Source organism: Syngnathus leptorhynchus, chromosome 9, assembly GCF_054491065.1.
Source record: "Syngnathus leptorhynchus isolate UIUO chromosome 9, UIUO_Slep, whole genome shotgun sequence".
NCBI classification, from domain to species: Eukaryota; Metazoa; Chordata; class Actinopteri; order Syngnathiformes; family Syngnathidae; genus Syngnathus; species Syngnathus leptorhynchus.
Window position 1 is genome coordinate 12,302,422 of NC_141203.1, and position 13,582 is coordinate 12,316,003.

Consider the following 13,582-nt stretch of genomic DNA (forward strand, 5'->3'; position numbering starts at 1 on the left):
GAATCTACCCTGAGTGGACAAAAAGAGTTTCTCAGCAATTCAGCAGAGCAACATTGAAAAGACCAAATCCCCCCCAAACTGTCATCGCTAAAACAAAACCAGACAGAAATTCAAACAGGTTTATTGTCACGAAAGCAAGAAACAAACACATTAATTGCGGGTACATGACGATGATGGGGTGAACTCGTTTGTTTTGTTTTTAGAAAAAGTGGCGGATCTCTTCAGTGCATCCTTGATGGCAATTTGGTCATAAATAAAATGGAGGAAAACTAATAAAGACGGCAGTAGTTGGGAAATACAAATGAAAAGAGCTTGTGAGGTCCGTTTTGGTTTGGATGCAAAAGGTTTGATTCCTTCTCTCACTCCACTTTGCTGTAGGCGTCGGCGTGGCCCAGAACCTTCTTCCTCTGTCGGATCATGTGGAAGTAGAGCTGAGGGAACACTGCCGAGGGGAGAAACAACCAAGAACGCTTTGTTGGCTCGTGCGTGGTTATGAAGACAGAATGGACGTCAGCTTCAATGAGGTATTGGTGACCAAAACATTTCTCTACCAGATTGAGGGACATTTCGGTGGGCTTACATGGAATGTAGGAGATCATGACCAGGATGAGGAAGGAATAGTAGTCGAAGGAGAAGTTGTACTTGTTGGGTAGCGTGACCGAGTACAGGCCTGTCTTCTGCACGTGGGGCAGCGCCGCGTAGATGGTCAAAAGCTCGCCGCTCACTCCCATCGGGTACAGCACGATGAAAAAGGTGTACCTGTGACAAAAGGCCGAGATCAGACCGTGCGGCGAGAAATGTTCTCCGTGGGTCCTACCTGGCCCACTTGATGAGGTAGGGCAGGTGATTGAGCAGGCTGAAGGTGTAGAAAGAATAGCGGATGATCTCGGTGATGGTCCAAGCGCTGACAAAGAGCAGCACGCTGTCCTCGCTCTGCACCTGCACATTGAGCCAACAGAGGTGAGAAGATCTTTGTTGTCCCACGGTGGTTCCTTCAAGCAGAACCATGCGGGTTTGAGCTCACAAATGTCAAATGTTAGGTCATAAATGGAAAGTAGCAACGCTCTACATTTCTACAGAGAGCCAACGTGCCGATCGTGTTTGGACATATCAATCAACGTGTCCGTCAATCAAGCCCACACAGCAAATCAACGGCGTCGCGTCGGTTGCCGCCAGACGACGTCACTGACTTACGTTGCTCACGACTCCGACACCTCCTACAGCCAGCGCATCAAAAGTATTCATCAAGTGGCAGCTTTGGCATTGCGCTGTGATTATTCCCACACGTGTGTCTCACCTCTCTGACGCTATGTGTGACGGCCCACGTTAGAAAGACGCGGGACATGACCTGGAAGCCGGTCAGGACGACGGATGACGGCACAATCCCTGTTAAAAAAAAAAAAAAACTGTTGCATGCTGTTAAGAATGATTACATATAGTTATGCCAATGGATTGTAGCGCCACTTAGTGGCCAAAGAAGGACGGGTTTTTTTTTCTCACTAAAATGATGTATTTGACGAGGTAAGTGGCAGTTTTGCACATAGATGCAACATTTGTAATTAAAGACAAAGTTTTCCCACAAGTAGCTCATATTAGACTATGTAAATTTGAAGTGAGTTGAAGATGGAGGCTCAACTTACCAACAGCGCAGTGTACAATCTGTGAAGGGAAAGAAAAGGATGGAATAAGAGTCTCTCTTTTTTTTTTTTTTTTATATTTTCAGTCTTAGATGAATCTGCAGACCTCCAAGATGGCGCCGGTCTGAAAGAACTTGAGGGGTTTCTCAATGGAGTAGTAAAGGCCGTGGTAGCTCCCTCTGGCCAGGTAGGCTCGCACCAGACCCACGGCAATCACCAGCCACCTGCAACACAAAATTTGCTTATCTGAAAAACTGGAATCAATTCTAAAATGTAATGGCAAAAACGAAACATTCATGATAAAGAAGATGTGTAAGTCGATATAAAGTATATACTGCAGTATGTGTGCAAGTGAGTGAGTGAATGGAGGCACTCAAAATGTGGTCCAACTGGTTGGCACAGTGAGAATTGTGCAATCATTTACACATTTGATCGGAAATGTTTTATTTGCGAGTGCAATTCATTCTGTTCATTATTTTCATGTATCTAAATCAACTTAAAATGTGAGTGATGATTGGTTTGAATTTAAAAATCACAGCCCAATTGTCTTGTCACAAAACAACACGTCCTCACGTATCTACAATCTCATTCTATTTGATCAAAACTCCGAAGGCGATCAAATCAAGGAGCCAAATAGATGACTAAAGCAAATTGGTATAATAACATAATCGCAAAAGAACAAATCTCGACGCGCATGCGCAACCATGCCTCCCCTAAAGTTAATCCGCGTTCATAAATGACTGGGAGGCAAATTCAAAGTTCATTAAAAAATCACAACAGCTTGCATTATCACCAATGACTATATCAAAGATAAATTCTCATATTTAAACCATTTAAATTATGACTGATCATAATTGCAGCCATGATCAACAGTGCAGCCTGTGCTCCCACATTAGCATCAGTAACATGCTAGCTTACCCCGCTGTCATAACAACATTGTAGATGACCAAATAAGCGGTGCACAGGGCACCGGGTCCCTTCTTTTTATCCGGGGCTCCGTTGCCGTGAGCCGCCTTGCTGGCCCCCGAAGCAGCTGCCGACATGACTGCAAGAGATCGAATCCGTCAGACGATCTTTGGCCCTGGAAGGTGGCCGCTGTCACGGCGGAAAAACTACAGGAGGCGAGACACACAAGTGACGTCACGAAACATTGGTTTCCTTCCATTGTCTCATTATATTATCATCATAAGGAATTATTAATATGAGTCAGTATAAAATTTATTGTTCAATGATTGCGAGTAATAATTAGAGGAGCTGAAAAAAGAAAGTGGCGTCACGTGACTAGCTCGTTACGTTTTGTCAGCCGCATTCTGACAAGAATATTTGTTCTATTTTAAATTCGTGTCAACTTGAATAGTTGCACAATATTTATGTATTATTGTGTTATGAAGTAATCAATTGCACTCAACAACCTAAAGTTATATGTATTTACAAATACAGAAGACACAAATTAATCAACTATTCAATTTAAATTACGATTAGATGAATAATTAATTGGAATCACTCGCTTGGTAATTATGCGGTATTCATTGCAGGTCTTTTGATGACAGTTATGTGCTATTTCAGTTTGGCAGCCGAAAAGCAACAAAGTTTAACAAAACAAAGCAAAAAACGGTCAGGCATCGCCAGAGACGACTAAATTTCCGGAAGTCCTACGAGCGTGACTTCACAGGACAAGGAAGCGTTATTTATTTTGTTCTTTTTTTTCGTCTAACTTGGCTGACAACCCCGCTTAACCGCTTGGATACCTTCTGGTAACTCTTTATTATGCCCTTTTTTGCCTCAAACCCATTTGAGCAAGATGTGGGTAAGTGAATGGCTGCTTTTGTTTTGATGCAAAGAGGTCCACTTGTTGCTAATGTTAGCTAGAGTTTCTTTATTGTTGACTGGCGAGTTTTTAAGTTACCGTCGACAGCTAAAAAGTCTCATGTCAGAGTGTGTGCAAATGGAGATGAATAATTCTCATTCACGAGTTGCTTTCAAGACGTAAAGCGTACACAATGGAATAAAAAAACACACTCGCTGACCTGCCTGAATATGTGTCATGATCACCTGATTGGAATTAGGTCAGCAAAAAAACAGATAGACACGGATAGTTATAAAGCTTTTATAACCCAAACCAAACTTTGGATTCAATATGGATCATATGAAACGTGTAACGTCACTGACACATTGGTAATTGACACTGCAACAAGAGGTGATGTATTTCTGGCCCACCCTGTATATTAAAATCTTGTGTTCATTTGCAGAGAAGGCGACCAATGAAGCCAACACGACAGAAGAATGGACGGTTATTATGGACATCTGCGACAGAATTGGAACGACACCTAACGGGTACACTCTGAGTGGCAAAAAAAAAATCAACATCTCCATGATTTGCGTGTTTATTTTGGGCACTTATGATTTCTCTGCTGTTTTCTTGTCTGCAGACCTAAAGATGCGCTGAGGTCCATCACAAAGAGAATGAACCACAAAGTGCCTCATGTGGCCATGCAGGCCCTCAATGTGAGTTTGTTACATGTATGGTGTCGCCATCAAAGACACAATATGACATCAGCAAAACTTTATTGTGTGCATAATAGAATGTATCTGTCACTGGCAAAGAAAACAAACTGCATCACCACCTTATGAGCCATCAAAGACACAATTCACAACCCATTCGCATTTTGCCCAGAAATAAACATTGACAATGTCGTTTGGAAAATAGCATTGTAACTTCTGCCTTTATAATTACAAATGGAATAACTCTCTGCATGGTTCATAATTAATAGTACATTATTGCAAATCATTTAAGAACTAAATACACAATACTAAGAACAAGTTTTGAAAAAAATATAAAATATATATGATAAAATATATATTAATAAATATTATATATTAATAAAAAATATATATTTATTCATTTTAAAATATATATTAATATTATAAAATGTATTTTAATAAATATTATATTAATAAAAAATCTATATTTTAATTTTGCTCACAAACAAATGTTTATTTTTGTTTTGTTTTTTAATAGCTGGAATAACAAATTGTTAGTCGTGTGACTGTGAAACACATTGTTTTGTCTTTCAGTTGCTGGCCGCATGCGTCTCCAACTGTGGCAAAATCTTCCACTTGGAGGTCTGCTCACGGGAGTTTATGGGTGAAGTGCGCAGCATGCTGAGCAAAGTACGTGCACTCATTGGAAGCATGCATACATATCACCGAAGGAGTCTCCAATGTAGCCGGCCGGTTCCAAACAAAGATTTTCAAGTGCGAGTGTGTTCCCTTCAGCAGGCGCACCCCAAAATGTGCGACAAGCTAAAGGAGCTGATGTTGGAGTGGGCTGAGACCTTCCAGGGGGATCCTCAGCTCAGCCTGATCGGCGCCACCATCAAGACGCTGAAAGAGGACGGGGTCAGCTTCTCGTCGGGCTCCTCGCAAGTAAGTTACCTGGCAATTCAATCGCAGTTTGACATTTTTACATCAGGCCAGATGGTTTGAAGTTGTTGACAGCAAGCATAAGGCGGCCAACCTCTCTCACCCTTTGGTTGACCTTCTCTTTCTGTGTACTCCGCAGGGGTCCGGCGGGAAGGACGGCAGCTCTCCTGCCGGGAGCAAAGCCCCGGATGACGACGACGACCTGACCAAAGGTAGATTCAAAGTTTGTTTGATTGTTTTTGTATTATTATTCACTCCTCAAAAATGCTGTAAAGTATTTGTGTCCTCTATGTTGTGACTCGCAGCCATCGAGCTGTCCCTGCAGGACCAGAAGCACGACGCCGGCGATCCCCCCGGTTACGGCAGCAGCGATCTGGCGAGGGAAGTGCGCAAGGTCCGAGCGCTGTATGACTTTGAAGCGGCCGAGGACAACGAGCTGACTTTCAAAGCCGGAGAGATTATCCTGGTGTTGGACGACAGGTTGGCGTGACGGGCAAAGAGCGTCCGAATGACTTTCCGGTTCAAATTTGGAACGATGCGGAGTGACGTCAATCGGAAATTCAATTTGTCTGCTGGGTTTTGCCCCGGGTAGTGATCCAAACTGGTGGAAAGGCGAGAACCACCTTGGCGTGGGTCTGTTCCCGTCCAATTTTGTCACCAGCAGCCTGAATACCAGCCTGAACAGTGAATCGGAAACAGGTCAGTAGCGCCCCCTGCTGGAGCAATTGAAGTGTTGCAAGGTTTTGCGTGATTATTATTTTTTTTGCCCTGCCACAGTGTCTTCAGGTGAGAAAGTGGTCAATTCGGAGGAGTTGATTGCCCAACCCGAAAGTGAACCTGCGTCCATCTGCATTGATGAGGTTTGAGAGTGACCATGTGTGACTTCTCTCACCAGTTAATTGACCATCGCAGAAACCCTCGCACAAGAGAAATAAACCGAGCTTTCTCGGAAATGCGCATTTTCAAGCAAGCGCGCCCGACGTCTTTTGTTTGCCGTCGCAGGCCAAGATGGACAGATCATTGGCACTGCTGCAAAACCTCGACCCGGCAGATCAGACTTCAGACCCGCTTGAGCTGATCCAGCTGGAAGGTATAAAGCCTCACCCTCGCGTAAAACCCGCACGCCGTTTTTCATGACGTGTGATTGAACAGACGCTTGCGAGCAGATGAACCCCATTATCGACGAGAAGCTGGACGAGCTCGACCGGTAAGAGGAATGGATCCCGACCTAATCGCTGCCGTCCGCTCAAATAAGCCGGCTCCTTCCGGTGACAGGAAACACTCTGAACTGTCGGAGCTCAACGTGAAGGTTCTGGAAGCTCTGGAGCTGTACACCAAGCTTATGAACGAGACGCCCCTGTACCAGTCCTACTCCAAGATGGCCCAGTACGGAGCGGCCGCCCCCGCAACCACCATGCAGGTCAGAACAAGCCGCGCGCGCATAAGTGGAAAAGGCAAGTCATCTCATCTCTTGCCTCGTGAAGCGTGACCAGTCAATAAAAGGCCGGCAAGCAAATTGTCACAGTTGACGGACAGACGGACAGGTGGAAAGGCAGACGTAAATGTTGTCAAGCAGAATTCTTGATTTGATGCCATCTTGACTCTTATGTTCCATGTCTTGTTTTGGCTGTCTGCAAAGTGAGGGAGCTTTTTTTTTTTTTGCAACCCCGGCTGCTTTTTTTCTCTCGGCCTCTTTTATTTTCAGTGATTGATGTTGGCCTTCTTCCCTGGAGATTTCGGAATGTCCTCTTCATTCCTGCTCCTTGAACCGTAACGGGCCAAATAGTACCAGAATAATGTCAAGCGTTTTTCTTTCCAAAAAAAACGTTCTTTTTTTTTTTGTCGGGAAAAAAGGTGTCTTGTAATCTTACGAAAATCAAGTTTGACCATTTGAAACCTACCGATGGTAACGTTCGAGTCGTGTCTTTCCAATGCTCACTTCAGGGTTATGCCAGCCAAGCCACGGCCGCCTCCGCCGCCACAGCGGCGCCTTACATGCCCCAAGGGATGCCCCCACCGCAGGCCTACAATTTGCCCAACGACCAGCAGGGGGCGCTGCATTCACTGCCCAACAACTGCCAAACTGCAGTGCCAACCTACATGAGGTAAGAAGGAACTCACTCTCTCACTTGACCTCACGACAAAGGTTGATCCAAAACGTGGCGTCGACAGCAGCGGCGGCGTGGGCTCCCATCACCAATACGTCAACCAGGCAGCCGGCGGTGGCGTTTACTCGCAAATGCCCGCGGACATGTCGGCCTACCAGAGCGGCGCCGGGCCGCCCGTGTCCTACCCTCCTCCTGCTGCTGCTGCCCCGCAGCACCACCAACACCAGGTGCAAGGGGCATATTACCAACAGCCCCTCCTCTGAACGCAGCAGTAACTTAAACCCGTGTCTTTGTGTGTTTGTCTTGCTCTACCTGATGACTACTTCCTGGCTAAAATGCTCCCAGTGGTGAGGATGGACACGCCCATTTCCCCCCACCTTTTTGACTTTTTATACCAAACTCGTTTCGACGAGGGATTGGAGTCAACACCCCCCCACCACCCCCCCCTTTCATGCTGGCTAACAAATTTGGGAAAAGGCTTTTTCCAGTCCGGCCATTCCCAAAGGATTTGTTAATAGCCGACTTGCGAATGTATCTCTGTATCAGAAGGCCCAATGCCAATCGTGCTTTTTGTCTTGGCGTGAATGGAAGCAACAAGGCCAAATGATTGAATATCTGACTGGAAAGGAATCATCAACCGGGATGAGAATCCATTTTCTACCCCCTCAGCTGGTCCCTGTGCTGTACGGCGTCACTATTCTTTTTGTGTATTTTCTCTGTACAGTCGTTGAGTCTTAGCTGTGTACACGTTACCACTGGAGGCCTTGTCCACCTGCGTACCAACACAAGCGTGGCTTAGGTGTGCTGCTACTGCTTGTGAATTATGATTCATAATAATATATGTGTATATATATATTCCCCCCCCCCAAAAAAGTGCTCTTCTACCATTTTATAACTTCAAAAATGTTATTCCAAATAATAATAATAAAAAAATAAACACAATGTGGCCTTTTTTTTCCTTTATAAGTACAGGTGCACGTCTAAAATGGTGTCTTGTTAACTGGTCATCATTTATTCACCCGTAGTGACCTTTTCATAAAGCAGCCTTGGTGATGGAGGACACGCCACGGGGGATTCTTCGGATCGATCGTTTTGCCACCTGTGTCGCTGCTGCTTCCTTTTATTTTCTTTTTTGTTTGACTTGCGTTGTTTTAAAAGTGCTCTATAAATACTGCTGTGTATGTAACGATTATGTATGATGTCATATTGAATTAGTCAATCGAAATACGTCGTGACACCATGAACGCATCAGCACCGGATGCAAACTCGTCGTGATGTTCGGTGTGGTCCCTGAACGCATCACGAGCAGTGAAGCTGGGGCTGTCCGCCACTTTTTCCTCTCCTCAGCATCAGAAGAACGCACGGGCGGGCCGAGGAACCTCTCAGCCTTGTCAAGGCGGAATCAAGCTGGAGCCGCCGGTGCCGTCGGGTCCCCACGCCGGCCAGCAACCGCCGGAGTGGAGCGGTGCCGAGCGGCAGCCTCCGCCCTGGACCGACGAGCTGGCAGACATGTCCCGGCACATCTACGGTAGACACGGGCCAACGGACGCAACGCACAAGGCGGCCTTCCAGGTACGTTCAAAACATTTTCCATCAACTATTAGAATGACTGCATGGAGTTCATATATGGAGACTTAACAGTTCACCTGATGGCATGAAGTTGTGGGTGGTCAAAACATTAGGAACAGCACCATTTGTTGTTGTTTTTGAAAGTCAACATAATGACGTGTTTATAATTCAATCCAATTCATAAGCCTATTTTTCTGCGTAGGGGGAAAAGACAGGATGCCATTAATTACTGCCCCTTGCAGACCCCCCCCCCCCCCCCCCCAAGCTCAGGTGCAGACCCCTCTCATGTCAAAGTAGGGCAAAAGATAAATGGCAGGAATATTGGATGGTTGAATTTTCTCAGTGGCCATTTTGCCATCCATGTCTGCTTTTTGTTGGTCTTTCAGGTGAACGGAGCTACGTACTCCAGGAGGAGTCGACTGAAGCGATCGGATGGCAGCACCACATCTACCAGCTTCATCCTCAGACAGGTAACACCTTTTGACATGCATGCCCTGGGGCCCGTCTTTTCCGTGGCACTACAAGGCGCTCTAAAGCAGCCATGTTATTATTATTATTATTTTTTAATCAAGTATTTAAATGTTGATTTTTTTTTTTTAATGTCATGTATACGATCAGGCATATTGGTATCGGCATCACTTACCATGTCTCACTCTCTTTCACTTTCTCTCTCTCTCTCTCTTTTACACACACACACACACACACACACACACACACACACACACACACACACACACACACACACACAGAATGAGATTACATTGCAGTCCTGTAGTGAGCTTGTTTGCTGACGGGAGAAAACGCTGCCTTCACTCTAGAAGAAGAGAAAATATATTCTCCTGCTTGTCTTGTGTGTGTGTGTTTGTATGTGTGAGTGATATCAAGTAGAATTTCCTTGTCGATGTATGACGACTTATACCCGCATGGATTTGATGACTGGGAGACGGTGAGTCTACGACGGATGTCGATGTCTTCTCCTGTCATAACCACCACTTTATTTACAAATAATATGCGTACCCAACAGATTCACCTTTAAACTGTTTTTACGTCGGATTATGAGGGTCATGATGTCAGAATAGAAACAATATTTTACTACTAATTGTCAGAATCAAGTTTTTTTTAATTTGACTGAAAAAAGGTATTTCAGGAAAACTAGAATGATTATGTTGTAAAAACAATTTTATTCAAATTTCTGGATTCATAAAAGTGTCGTCACCGTAGCGAGTGTGTGCTATTCTTAGAGAATGCTGGTTAGCGTAGCGGTGAGCGTCAGACAAGAATGCTTTTAACCTTTGAACTCCACTTGGCCCTCAGACACGAGAAGAAGTCGAGATAATCTTCGAGTGTCATGCTACGCTAACCACTCCAGTGCTATCAGGGCCAGATTGTATACAGTGTGTGTGTGTAGATAGTTGCTGACGGTTGTCATAACAACACCCCCCCCCCCTTGTTTGCAACTATGGGATGTTTGAAGCGTGCCGGTGACGGCCGCCATTGTGTTTCCACGCTTTGATTACGTCCTCATGAAAGTAAAGCCGTCATGAAATAAACACGAGTTCACTCACGCCTCCTTCCTTCTTCTCGGCTTTACCAGGGTTCCGCCGACTCGTACGCGAGCCGACCTTCCGACTCGGACGTTTCCCTGGAGGAAGACAAGGAGGGCGCCAGGCAGGAGCGCGAGCAGCAGGCGCAGATCCAGCTGGAGCGGGCCAAGGTCCGTTTCCATACGCAGGTGCTCGCTTCTCTCGTGGTGTTGACTTTCTCGAATTTGTTGCAGAGCAAAGCGGTGGCGTTCGCCGTGAGGACAAACGTCAGCTACTGCGGAGCTCTGGACCAGGATGTCCCCGTGGGAGGCACCGCTGTCTCCTTTGACGCTAAGGACTTTCTTCACATCAAAGAGGTCTTGTCATTTTTTTTTTTTTTCCCCCAAATTAATCAACTCTACCTAAAGCCCTCGGTGTCTTTTGCAGAAGTTCAATAACGAGTGGTGGATCGGTCGCTTGGTGAAAGAAGGCTGTGACGTGGGCTTCGTTCCGAGTCCCCTCAAGCTGGAAAACATTCGGCTGCAACACGACACCAAGCGAGGACGCTTCCAAGGGTCCGGCACACTCTCCTTCTTTTCCGTAACTTTATAAAAACGATACGATGATGACAATTGATGTTCTTTTGGCGCAGCGGTCACAAGTCCGGCGGGAACTCGTCGTCCAGTTTAGGAGACATGGTGTCCTTCAAGGGCACACCCAACAGCGCAGGTTGTTCCAAACTACCTTCTGATTTGCCGTTAACCGGTCCGATCGAGTCTTAGCTTTATCGTCCTCATTCCGACTTTTCTTGTCATCGACAGGAAAGCTGAAACAAAAAGTGGTGAGTTGAACGTGATGGTCATCTTTGTGCGCAAATAATGCACTTTTTGAAATGCGTTTAGGCGGAGCACGTGCCCCCGTATGACGTGGTCCCCTCCATGAGGCCCATGGTCCTGGTGGGCCCGTCGCTTAAAGGCTACGAGGTACCTATGACATCATGATCATTAATATTTCATCATCACGGCGAAAGCGGGTCGGGGCGGTGCAGGGAGTCGGTTGTCATGGAGTCCCCGTCCGTCCGTCCGTCCGCCCCTCCCTCCCCCTCCCCTTTGCTGCCATCGCCATGGAAACACTGGCCTGTGTAAACGTGCACAAAGAGAAGATGAAAACATTTGAAATGCAGGGAGGATGATAAAAGCAGTCAAGGCCGTGCAATCTGTGCAGGTAACCGACATGATGCAGAAGGCGCTCTTTGACTTCCTGAAGCACAGGTTCGACGGCAGGTGAGCCCCCCCCCCCCCCGGCAGCCGAACGAACGAACGCGTGACGCGATGGAGGTGTCGCCTGACCCAGCGGCCGCGCGTTGCCTCGGCAGGGTCTCCATCACCCGGGTAACGGCTGACATATCCTTGGCCAAGAGGTCAGTACTAAACAACCCCAGTAAGCGCGCCATCATTGAGAGGTCCAACACCCGCTCCAGCATCGGTAACGCCTCGCTCAATGATGTGCATGTGTCTCGGAGGTGTCTTCAAAGTAGCGCTGTCTGATGTGTCTTGGAGGTGTTGTGGAAGGGACGTGTCTTTGACACTCTGTCTTTCATGTTTCTGATGTGATTTGAATGAATATGTCTTTGAGACGTGTTATTAAGTGACTTGGAAGTTGTCTTGAGTGGTCTTTAATGTGTGTCTTTGATAGTGTATTTGATGATGAATGTTTTGGCGTGTCTTAGTGATGCCTTGATGTCTTGGGGTGTGTATTTAATGTGTCTCAGGTCTGTCTTATTTATGCGCCTTTTTGTCTTTAATTAGAGGAGATGACGTTTCATAAGTCTCGGTGATGTGTCTTGGATGAATTTGACATCTGTTTTGATTGTTGCGTTGATGTTAGTTTGTGCGTCTTGGTTGTCTCTGAGTGGTCTTGCATGTGTTTGACTGTGTCTGAGGCATGTCTGGTATGTCTCTGTAGTTTATTTAAAATGTCTTTGATAACTCTTGGATTGTCTTGGATGCATTTATGAGCTTGGCTGTGTCTTTGAGGTCTTTGGATGTCTCAAAGTTTGATATGATTTGGTTATATCTTGGACAAAAGTTTGAAGTTGTGTTTGACGTGTTTATAAGGTGTCTTTGACATGTTTTTGGGCATAGCCGAGGTGCAGAGCGAGATTGAGCGCATCTTTGAGCTGGCGCGATCGCTGCAGCTGGTCGTGCTGGATGCCGACACCGTCAACCACCCGGCGCAGCTCATCAAGACCTCCTTGGCGCCCATCTTGGTCCACGTCAAAGTGTCCTCTCCCAAGGTGAGCGAGCGCCCGCCGGCGGGTGAAAGAAGGTCTGCCGACGCTGTCTGTGGCTTGTGCACTTTTAGGTCCTCCAGCGTCTCATCAAGTCTCGAGGCAAATCTCAAAGCAAGCACTTGAACGTGCAGCTGGTGGCGGCTGAAAAACTTGCCCAGTGTCCTTCTGTAGGTACCCGGCGTTTTTCCAAGCGTTTTTTTCGATGTGATTTTCTCGTCACTCGCGGCAGGAGATGTTTGACATCATCCTGGACGAGAACCAGCTGGAGGACGCCTGCGAGCACCTGGCCGACTACATGGAGGCGTACTGGCGAGCAACGCACGCCCCTTCCATTAACACCACGCCGGGACGCAACCTGAGCTCCACCGCCCTCTCGCCATATCCCGCCGTCATTCAGGTCAATTGGAATCATCGTTTGTAATAATGGTTCTCCTCCAAAACGTGCTGTTTGCATCCAAACAGGCCCAACGTAAGCGCAACATCAACCCCAACGCAGAGTCACCAGTGGAGCGGCGCAACCTGATGCCGGCTGACCAGAACCTGCAGAACGAGCGTCGCCGGTTGTCGTCGGGTTCCCAGCACAACTGCGACCAGTCGCCTCTGGTGGAGGAGGACCTCTATCTCCAAGATCCGTACCAGGACTCCTACCAGCCTCACCGCATGATCTGAAACCATCTCCAGGAAGCAAATGACAGACTGTGTGATGATAGTGATGTCCTAGAGATACTATTTATTTTGTTAGCAATATATTGCAGAGCTTTTTTTTAATTGTCATATCAATCAGTACAGCAATGTGATTACGTTGGAGTGTTTTTATATTTGCTTATTATCCTCGATTGGACTAGAACCATTTATATTCATGTACAGTGGTAACTTGTAGGTCAAATCACCTTTTCTTGTTGTAATTCCATCCAAATAACATGAATCACTTCCAGTTCTCACCTAAATATGTCAGAGTGTATTTTAATAGGAAAAATAGAATCCTACAGTATTGTACTTTCTAAAAAGATAAAGCAATAGCTTAATTAA

At 46.3% G+C, this 13,582-nt stretch overlaps 3 protein-coding genes across 7 annotated transcripts; 2 read left to right on the forward strand and 1 right to left on the reverse strand.

Moving 5' to 3' along the window:
- Positions 1 to 105: 105 nt before the first annotated feature.
- Positions 106 to 2,909, reverse strand: hacd2 (3-hydroxyacyl-CoA dehydratase 2). Its single transcript, XM_085920462.1, has 7 exons — positions 2,556 to 2,909; positions 1,744 to 1,861; positions 1,641 to 1,659; positions 1,298 to 1,386; positions 818 to 939; positions 581 to 759; positions 106 to 442 (listed from the first exon to the last, which is right to left on the reverse strand). The coding sequence occupies exons 1-7, from the start codon at positions 2,678 to 2,680 to the stop codon at positions 360 to 362; spliced, it is 735 nt and encodes a 244-aa protein (XP_085776588.1). The 5' UTR covers positions 2,681 to 2,909; the 3' UTR covers positions 106 to 359.
- A 329-nt stretch (positions 2,910 to 3,238) lies between these two features.
- On the forward strand, positions 3,239 to 8,102 carry stam2 (signal transducing adaptor molecule (SH3 domain and ITAM motif) 2). Of its 5 annotated transcripts, XM_085920460.1 has the most exons (15): positions 3,243 to 3,444; positions 3,887 to 3,971; positions 4,067 to 4,142; positions 4,713 to 4,808; positions 4,914 to 5,063; positions 5,200 to 5,272; positions 5,366 to 5,540; positions 5,653 to 5,759; positions 5,838 to 5,920; positions 6,063 to 6,150; positions 6,213 to 6,267; positions 6,336 to 6,480; positions 7,005 to 7,165; positions 7,233 to 7,395; positions 7,514 to 8,102. In XM_085920460.1, the coding sequence occupies exons 1-15, from the start codon at positions 3,405 to 3,407 to the stop codon at positions 7,517 to 7,519; spliced, it is 1,503 nt and encodes a 500-aa protein (XP_085776586.1). In that variant the 5' UTR covers positions 3,243 to 3,404; the 3' UTR covers positions 7,520 to 8,102. The 5 variants fall into 5 exon arrangements, with proteins under 5 accessions (XP_085776585.1, XP_085776584.1, XP_085776583.1 ...); XM_085920459.1 differs by having other exon boundaries at positions 3,239 to 3,444; positions 4,917 to 5,063; positions 7,236 to 8,102; XM_085920458.1 differs by having other exon boundaries at positions 3,240 to 3,444; positions 4,917 to 5,063; positions 7,233 to 8,102.
- Positions 8,103 to 8,500: 398 nt separating this feature from the next.
- cacnb4a (calcium channel, voltage-dependent, beta 4a subunit) lies at positions 8,501 to 13,560 on the forward strand. The gene is made up of 14 exons (XM_085920461.1): positions 8,501 to 8,740; positions 9,124 to 9,207; positions 10,332 to 10,451; positions 10,515 to 10,637; positions 10,708 to 10,835; positions 10,913 to 10,989; positions 11,082 to 11,101; positions 11,163 to 11,243; positions 11,485 to 11,543; positions 11,636 to 11,745; positions 12,405 to 12,556; positions 12,625 to 12,720; positions 12,783 to 12,950; positions 13,016 to 13,560. The coding sequence occupies exons 1-14, from the start codon at positions 8,678 to 8,680 to the stop codon at positions 13,220 to 13,222; spliced, it is 1,488 nt and encodes a 495-aa protein (XP_085776587.1). The 5' UTR covers positions 8,501 to 8,677; the 3' UTR covers positions 13,223 to 13,560.
- Positions 13,561 to 13,582: the final 22 nt, after the last annotated feature.

Bases quoted from the DNA above. Each gene is read 5' to 3' on its own strand.
- stam2 (XM_085920455.1), top strand. From the start codon at position 3,405: ATGCCCTTTTTTGCCTCAAACCCATTTGAGCAAGATGTGG. The intron at 5,273-5,365 runs GTAGATTCAAAG...TGTGACTCGCAG, and splicing joins CGACGACGACCTGACCAAAG to CCATCGAGCTGTCCCTGCAG. The intron at 7,166-7,232 runs GTAAGAAGGAAC...TGGCGTCGACAG, and splicing joins GCAGTGCCAACCTACATGAG to CAGCGGCGGCGTGGGCTCCC.
- hacd2 (XM_085920462.1), bottom strand. From the start codon at position 2,680: ATGTCGGCAGCTGCTTCGGGGGCCAGCAAGGCGGCTCACGGCAACGGA. The intron at 1,862-2,555 runs GTAAGCTAGCAT...TTTGTGTTGCAG, and splicing joins AATGTTGTTATGACAGCGGG to GTGGCTGGTGATTGCCGTGG. The intron at 760-817 runs GTAGGACCCACG...CTTTTGTCACAG, and splicing joins TACCTCATCAAGTGGGCCAG to GTACACCTTTTTCATCGTGC.
- cacnb4a (XM_085920461.1), top strand. From the start codon at position 8,678: ATGTCCCGGCACATCTACGGTAGACACGGGCCAACGGACGCAACGCAC. The intron at 11,102-11,162 runs GTGAGTTGAACG...AAATGCGTTTAG, and splicing joins GAAAGCTGAAACAAAAAGTG to GCGGAGCACGTGCCCCCGTA. The intron at 12,721-12,782 runs GTAGGTACCCGG...CACTCGCGGCAG, and splicing joins AACTTGCCCAGTGTCCTTCT to GAGATGTTTGACATCATCCT.